Source organism: Bison bison, unplaced genomic scaffold (assembly GCF_000754665.1).
Source record: "Bison bison bison isolate TAMUID 2011002044 unplaced genomic scaffold, Bison_UMD1.0 scf7180017864289, whole genome shotgun sequence".
NCBI classification, from domain to species: Eukaryota; Metazoa; Chordata; class Mammalia; order Artiodactyla; family Bovidae; genus Bison; species Bison bison.
The window spans coordinates 20,925,072-20,934,203 of record NW_011494861.1 but is presented as its reverse complement, the minus strand read 5'-3'; the positions used below and the strand labels follow the sequence as shown (position 1 = coordinate 20,934,203).

Genomic DNA, 9,132 nt, shown 5'->3' with positions numbered 1-9,132 from the left:
AGCAGAGACATTACTTTGCCAACAAAGGTCCGTCTAGTCAAGGCTATGGTTTTTCCAGTGGTCATGTATGGATGTGAGAGTTGGACTGTGAAGAGAGCTGAGCACCGAAGAATTGATGCTTTTGAACTGTGGTGTTGGAGAACTCTTGAGAGTCCCTTGGACTGCAAGGAGATCCAACCAGTCCATCCTAAAGGAGATCAGTCCTGGGTGTTCTTTGGAAGGACTGATGCTAAAGCTGAAACTCCAATACTTTGGCCACCTCACGCGAAGAGTTGACTCATTGGAAAAGACCCTGATGCTGGGAGGGATTGGGGGCAGGAGAAGGGGACAACAGAGGATGAGATGGCTGGATAGCATCACCGACTCAATGCACACGAATTTGGGTGAACTCCAGGAGTTGGTGATGGACAGGGAGGCCTGGTGTGCTGCGATTCACGCAGGGGTCGCAGAGTCTCAGACATGACTGAGCGACTGAACTGAACTGAACTGAGCAAGACAAGGCTAGAATATGCCATGACCCATAATTCCACTTCTAGGTTTTACATCCCTGGAAAACTTTCATACAAGGAGACACAAGATGTGTATTACAACAGTATGTGAAAGAGTTAACATATACAGTGAGCTTTATGTATATTAACTCCTTCAGGAACTGCCGTAATTTTAAAAACCTTCAAATTCTTCTAAAAAATTTTATTTCTTGAAAGAAGGCGTGAAGCAAATATGACATAATGGCTAACATTTGGTAACTCACCTGGCATTCTTTTCAGCATCTAAAAGAGCTTGTGCCAAATCTCTGTGGGCTTTCTCTGCTTCCTTTGTTAATTTTATATCATGTGCCCGAACCAGACACAGTTCCCTGAAATAGAGCAAGCCAATTTTACAGTCATAGCTGAAGATTTTGAAAAAGTTTCTGCCTAGGAAATCAGATTTATACTCAGGAATCTTCTCAGTTATCATGTCTATATCTCTTCCCAGTTTTTCTACCCTATAAACCAAGGCAAGAAATCTAGTGTTCATTCAAGTGAACTCTAACCAGGTTTAGCCATGGAATCAGACGGGCTAGAAGAGGCAGAAAGAAGATGTGGAGAGCTCTCTAGAATGGAGTGAAGGCAGACACTGGCAGCCAAGGCCTTAAGGCTGCTCTATCCTACCCTCTGGCATGTCTATTCTATTGTCTTCACTCCTGCCACTAACATCTTGCCACAAGGTTAGCCGATCACAAAATGTGATAGCTATTATACATACTGCTTATTCTCTTCGGGATTTGAACTTTAATATCCATAATCATGGCACTGCTCTGTAAACCAGATTAAGATAAGCACCTCTATTTTGGAAGGAAGAACAAGAGTCTTTTCCCTATCAAATACATACACACAGAGCCCTAGTTTTGTGTTAACCTATGTAACCCATGTCTCTACATCTCTATCTAGGCCTTTCTGTTGCAAAAAATGAAATGAGAGTAAGAGAGTCCTTTAATCATTCTACTTTCCCTGGGTATCTTTTACTCTCTTTAGAGACAAAGCTTTGATAAGCACAGCTGTTACCTGGTCAGTTCCTCAATAACATTCTTAAAATTGTACAATTCTTCTAAAATGCGCTGGTCCATCACTCGCTGAGTTACCATGTCTTTGTAGAAGTCAATCATCTGCCGGGCAATTTGGTCAAGCATTTGTACGTACCGCTCTCTGCATGAGAAAAAGGAAAACAAGACATCAGGCAGAAAGGAAAAGGAGCCAGAAAATATGTGAGATAGAAAAATAATTTTAAGGAAAGAAATAGTGAACAGACACTCATAAAAGCTATGTGCGAAGAACAAGCTAGAAAAAGAACTAGGCTGTGAATTCTTGCCATGCTCCTGAATGAATTTTGAATGCCGAGTGAATGAACTATGGAGAATTTTAACCAGAGCCATAGTTATTTGGAACATAATGTCTGAGATGTAAAACAAAATAACGACTTCTTTTATTTCTTCTTCTAATTTAGAAACTCTATGAGGATAAAAATTACGTCTCACATATTTATTCATTTACAACATCTGACAGTATCTTGAATACAGTGGGACTTTTATAAATTAAATTCATGAGTAAAACCACTTTTCTCAAATTGACCAAAATGTTAAAGGACACCAACTGTAAGTCCCTAAGTACAGTAAGTAATTTCTCTTGCTTCTGAACAACATCAAACAAAATATTTGGAAATGATTCTAGATGATAAACTATGAATACCATAACTGAGAAGTCTTCATTTATTTTAAGTGATCTAGGTATTATATTCTAAACACTGAGACCCCAGGATTATAATATCTTTGAGTTGGAATAATCATTTAGTTGAATCTCTCACCCCCTGACAAAAAGAATTATCTACCCCTTGCTTACACACTTAAAGTGACAGGGAGTTCATCAGCTCAGTGTGCAGCTCATTCATTGGGAAGCATCAATTTTTAAAACACTTTTTTTAGGATTTTCCCTCATGGCGATATAGGAACAACACACTCTGAAGGGCTTTTCCATTAAAACACAACTACAGGATGAACCTAGAGCCTATTATACAGAATGAAGTAAGTTAGAAAGAGAAAGACAAATATCATATATTAACGTATACATATGGAATCTGAAAGACAGTACCAACAATCCTACGTGCAGGGCAGAAAAGGAGATGCAGACATAAAGAACAGACTTTTGGACACAGTAAGAGAAGGAGTGGAGAAGGCAATGGCACCCCACTCCAGTACTCTTGCCTGGAAAATCCCATGGATGGAGGAGCCTGGTGGGCTGCAGTCCATGGGGTCGCTAAGAGTCGGGCACAACTGAGCGACTTCACTTTCACTTTTCACTTTCATGCGTTGGAGAAGGAAATGGCAACCCACTCCAGTGTTCTTGCCTGGAGAATCCCAGGGACAGGGAAGCCTGGTGGGCTGCAGTCTATGGGGTCGCACAGAGTCGGACACGACTGAAGCGACTTAGCAGCAGCAGGAGCAGCAGCAGGAGAAGGAGAGGATGGGACGATTTGAGAGAATAGCACTGAAACATATGCATTACCATATGTAAAACAGACAGGCAGTGAGAGTTTGATGTATGACACAAGGAACCCAAAGCCGTGCTCTGAGACAACCTGGAGCGATGGGGTGAGGAGGGAGGGGGAGGAGGGTTCAGGAGGGAGGGGTTACATGTGTGCCTATGGCTGATTTACGCTGATGTGTGGCAGATGCCACCACAATATTGTAAAGTAATTATCCTCCAATTAAAATAAATTAATTATTTACAAAACACACACACAATTATATCCATGATAAAGCATACTTTCTGAAGTATTACTTCACTCGCAGAAAGAAACACAAGCCTCTAGAAATAGAAAAAAAAAAAAAACACAACAGCAACAAACTAAATACAGTAAGCTAACAATGGAGTGGGAAGTGTAACCAGTAAAAATTATTCACTAGGAAAACGCAAGATTAGAGGTAGCCCAGTACAGGTGCTAATGTTGGGCCCCAGAGACCAAGCCTTGGGCTTTCTTCAAAGCAGGCAACCTGGGAGTAGGAGGAAGCTAGGATTCCAGAAGAGAAAAAATGCAAATCATCTCTTCAGGAAGCATCCATCATTTACATCCTAAGGATTTCATGGTTAAGATTAGCCAAATTAAGCAAGCAAAGATTGGAAAACACTTATGCAATTAAACCATCATGAATGAGACTCAGAAGAAACAAAATGGCAAATAGATAATGAACTGATTCATGATATACATGCTGAAGTATCTAAGGGAAATACACTGATGTCTGCCTTTTACTTTTAAGTACACAAAATTGGTGGATAAATACCAGGATGGCTAGATGGACAGATAAGCGATAAAGCAAGAAAAGTATATTAATGGCAGAATCTAGATGTATGTGTGCTCACAGTAAAATTCTTTCCATTTTTATGTGTATATTTGAAAATTCCCATAAAATCCTGGAAAAAATAACAACCGGAAAAAAAGTCAGGTGCCTGCATGCAGAGATAAACATAGATAGTGTCAACCAAAAATAATTACTGTGGTAGCCCTATTTCTGTGAGTCTTACTCAGCTTATAACCAATCTGTCAGTTATTCTTCCCCTTATAAAAAACAGCTATTTGAACCTCTGTTTCATATGAAACCCTCCTGCTACAGCAACAGGCCTGAGTTGCATGAAAAGACACACACACAAGCTGATCAGAAAGACATAAAGCAGGAAACTAGTGACAAAGAAACAGACAAGCAAACAGCTAGGGGCTGATACAGAGTATTTCTGGGGCATTCGACGTGTTACCATTTGCTGGGGATATCTATTGGATCCTCCCCAAATCTTGTGAAACAGGGAGGACTCTGTAAGATACCAGCCTGAGGACAACAGATGTCTTCCTCATTGAAGGTGAGCCCTAGCTCTTCAAAAAAAACTCCTACCACAACAGAAGAGCGGACATTAGATGACGCTGAACCGATAAAGTGTTTCACTATTCCTCAAACACATCATGAATGTTTCCAGCAATCATCCTGAAACCTCATTGTTTATCCCCACCTACTTTGTATTCTTAACTCCAACTCTACCCTATTCTAAATGCTTAGCTTTGAAGCCCTGTGTGCTGTGTTTACTTGCTCAGCGTGTCCGACTCTTTGCAACCCCATGGACTGTTGCTCCTCTGTCCATGGGGATTCTCCCGGCAAGAATACTGGAGTGGGTTGCCATTCCCTTCTCCAGGGGACTGTCCCAGTCCAGCGATTGAACCCAGGTCTCCCACACTGCAGGATTCTTTACCCTCTGAGCCACCAGGGAAGCCCATTTCAAGCCCTATTCTGATCCTATTGCTGGCACTTGGAAGTTAGTATTTTTGTCTCCCTAGTGTCTGACTCAATTTTTGTTAAACAATTCTGGCTTTGATTTCCCTATCTCTTTCTGTCTAGACTTCCTGGAACAGGGCCCCACCCTATTTTGGCCTGTAAAAGCTAACTCCTAAAATCAGCTGGAAGAGTTCCACTCACATCAGTCTCTCACTAAAGAAACTTTGGATACACAGTCATCTAGTTCCTCTCCAATTGATTCCTCATCCGTCCTTCCTGACTTTGTTCTTAGAGTGACAACTCAGCCTTCATTTGTCCCAATCCTCATTCTGATTTGGCATTCTGCAGCTCTTGGTGGTGTTCCAACTACTTACTCCTTAGTATTCTAATCTCGATCAGTCTCCTATTAATGGCTTTGCTTCTAGTTAATGAGTACTGTCAGAGAGGCACACTCTGTTTCCACAAAGCAGACAGTGGACAAATAGGGCAAACGTATACTGTTAATTTCCATTCAGGAGATACAGATAATCAGAGAGATCTAATCATTTGCCTATGGTTCCAGGGCAAGTAAGCTGCAGATATGTAATCAGAACCCAGTATTCCACTATTCCTTTCAGCTTTTGGAAAGCACTATAGTCAAAAGAAGAAGAATTATAGTACTAATAGTATTTATAACCATAATCTATAATAATCATTTGTATTGAGCACCTACTTACTTCTGTGCTTTCATTTAAACCTCACCACAATTCTATGAAGCATCTTAATGCCTGACCCATAGTAGACACTCAGTAAATAGCATTTACAAGTGAACAAAAAGACAAATGAAATTTTTCACATAGCTATTATCCTCATTTACAGATAAGAAAACTAAGGTACAGATCTTTACCAAGGTCATACACCTAGATGATGATTTAAAACCAGACTGCTCTGTCTTCAGAATATATCTTTTTCTACTTTTTCACATTTCATTCCCAATCCTAAAAGAAGAGGGTGTCAAACATCCCAACAGCAATCAACTTAAAGAAGTTCTCAGATAATATACTTTTACTCTACAAAATTCAGGAGGAAACTGGGATACTCCAGTGACAACTCGAACCTGATTTTGGACAGTAGCTCCCCTCTATCTGCACAGTCCACACTGACTTGTCGAATCAGTTCATGAAATACTGTGTTATAAATGGTCTGTTCCTTCTTTAGTATATGAAGCAGTTTGTGCATCTGGCAAAAGATTAGTAAGACAATCAGTATTTATTAGAGTCTTGCCAGTAAAAGACATCTTAGGGGGTAAGCACTCTGAAGTTCTAGTGTAAGTTTTTGAAATACCTAGATTAATTTGTTCACTTACATTTTTCTTTATAAATATATATAAAAATGATACATTAATAAAGTGTCTAATCATGTACTTCTTTATATGATGCACTGACAAAGTCACAATATTACTACTATGTTATACCTGCCAAAAATACAAAGCCTGAATTGAATAATTACACATCAGACAAACCAAAATTGAGGAACATTCTGTAGATATCAAAGTTAAGAAAACCAGAGAACAGTTTCAGGAACATGACAACTAAAAGTCCTGTGTGACCCGGGATTCTGAAATAGAGGGGGAAATAGCTATAAAAGCCATTACAGGTACAATTAATAAAATTTGAAACTTGAAAATGACCTGTATTAGATAACATTATCATACCAACATTAAATTTCCTGATTTTGATAACTATATTATAGATATGTAAGGGAATGTCCTTATTCATAGGAAACACACCCTAAAATGTTTGGTGATAAAGATGCATGAAGTTGCCAGCTTACTCTAAAATGGTTCAGGAAAAAACCCATACACATAGAGGATGTATAGAGAAAGAGAAAGAGAATGATAAAGCAAACAGGGCACAAGGTAAACCATTAATGAATCTGGGTGAAGATTACATTGGAGTGCCTTATACTGAACTTGTCTACAAATTTCAAATTCTATAAAAATAAAACTTTACAAAACAGAAGAGAAATAGCCCCATAAAGAAAAAAAATCTATATCTATGTAAGACTGAAAAAGCTCTTTCATTAGGTGCAAAATAAAAGTACAAGTGGTAAGAAAGCATGGCTTAATTGGCGTGTTTTTTAATGAAACATAAAATAAGGGTTTTATAATCAATGGTGCCTTATATTCAGTTAAATGCAATAACAATAATAAACAATTATACAGTGTTTACCACATGTCAAGCATTGTCCTAAGCACTTTACATTCATCATGTCATTTAATCTCCACAACAACCTTATGAGGTAAATATTATTATCTGTAATTTACAGATGAGGAAATCAAGGCACAAATACATTAAATGACCTGCCCAAGGTCACCAGCTAATAAATGGCAGGGTCAGGATTCCAATCCAAGCATTTCACCTCCAGAGCAAATGCTCTTAACCACTAGTTTTCACTGATGTTTGCAATTACCTTGGTTGGCCCTGTATATTCCTGATTTTCCACACCAGCCCTCTCTAGCATAGTGTCCATCACATCATTCAGTTGGACTACTTCTATTCTTTTATTAGGTTTCCTAAAAGATTAAGAGAGCAGATTTATATAATGAATGTTACAAAAGGTCATGCTCAAAAGGCAAAAGGAACATAATATGTATGAATAAAATGTACATACTATGGAATATCAATGGCATTTTAAAGCATTATACCTGTATGTACTAATCTTGTGGGATATCAATAATACAGTAAAGCAAAATACAAAAACAAAACAAAAAAACAAAAACCAAAATAATACAAATAGTATGATCCTCTTTTTCATAAAAGAAAATAATGTTCTGTTCTCCTCCCTCAAAAAAAAATTTTATATACCTACTGTGTAAGATTATAACACAGAAAAATGTAGAGTGATAAACATCATGCTGTTACTATTGGCTACAAGTTGTTAATACTGGCTAACAAGGTGTTAATACCAGATACTTCACAATCAAAAAGAAAATGATAGATAGGATAGATGCCTCCAATGTGGGAGACCTGGGTTCGATCCCTGGGTCAGGAAGATCCCCTGGAGAAGGAAATGGTAATGTACTCCAGTATTCTTGCCTGGAGAATCCCAGGGACGGAGAAGCCTGGTAGGCTATAGTCCACGGGGTTGCAAAGAGTCAGACACGACTGAGCGACTTCACCTTCACCTTCACAAGGTGTTAATACTGGCTAGAAGTTGAACGGTTCTATGAAGACCTACAAGACCTTTTAGAACTAACACCCAAAAAAGATGTCCTTTTCATTATAGGGGACTGGAATGCAAAAGTAGCAAGTCAAGAAACACCTGGAGTAACAGGCAAATTTGGCCTTGGAATACGGAATGAAGCAGGGCAAAGACTAATAGAGTTTTGCCAAGAAAATGCACTGGTCATAACAAATACCCTCTTCCAACAACACAAGAGAAGACTCTACACATGGACATCACCAGATGGTCAACACCGAAATCAGATTGATTATATTCTTTGCAGCCAAAGATGGAGAAGCTCTATACAGTCAGCAAAAACAAGACCGGGAACTGACTGTGGCTCAGATCATGAACTCCTTATTGCCAAATTCAGACTTACTGAAGAAAGTAGGGAAAACCACTAGACCATTCAGATATGACTTAAATCAAATCCCTTATGATTATACAGTGGAACTGAGAAATAGATTTAAGGGCCTAGATCTGATAGATAGAGTGCCTGATGAACTATGGACTGAGGTTTGTGACATTGTACAGGAGACAGGGATCAAGACCATCCTCATGGAAAAGAAATGCAAAAAAGCAAAATGGCTGTCTGGTGAGGCCTTACAAATAGCTGTGAAAAGAAGAGAAGTGAAAAGTAAAGGAGAAAAGGAAAGATATAAGCATCTGAATGCAGAGTTCCAAAGAATAGCAAGAAGAGATAAGAAAGCCTTCCTCAGTGATCGATGCAAAGAAATAGAGGAAAACAACAGAATGCGAAAGACTAGAGATCTCTTCAAGAAAATTAGAGATACCAAGGGAACATTTCATACAAAGATGGGCTAGATAAAGGACAGAAATGGTATGGACCTAACAGAAGCAGAAGATATTAAGAAGAGGTGGCAAGAATACACAGAAGAACTGTACAAAAAAGATCTTCACGACCCAGATAATCACGATGGTGTGATCACTCACCTAGAGCCAGACATCCTGGAATATGAAGTCAAGTGGGCCTTAGAAAGCATCACTACGAATAAAGCTAGTGGAGGTGATGGAATTCCAGTAGAGCTATTCCAAATCCTGAAAGATGATGCTGTGAAAGTGCTGCACTCAATATGCCAGCAAATTTGGAAAACTCAGCAGTGGCCACAGGACTG

General features: G+C 39.0%; 1 protein-coding gene across 1 annotated transcript in view; it reads right to left on the bottom strand.

Annotated features, from left to right (window-relative positions):
- AXDND1 (axonemal dynein light chain domain containing 1) overlaps positions 1 to 9,132 on the bottom strand; it is an 80,153-nt gene that overhangs the window by 56,789 nt on the left and 14,232 nt on the right. The window contains exons 7-10 of the mRNA XM_010850253.1: positions 7,244 to 7,346; positions 5,889 to 6,010; positions 1,545 to 1,685; positions 752 to 856 (exon numbers count right to left, since the gene is read on the bottom strand). Coding sequence (XP_010848555.1) covers positions 752 to 856; positions 1,545 to 1,685; positions 5,889 to 6,010; positions 7,244 to 7,346 — 471 coding nt within the window. The remainder of the gene's footprint in view (positions 1 to 751; positions 857 to 1,544; positions 1,686 to 5,888; positions 6,011 to 7,243; positions 7,347 to 9,132) is intronic.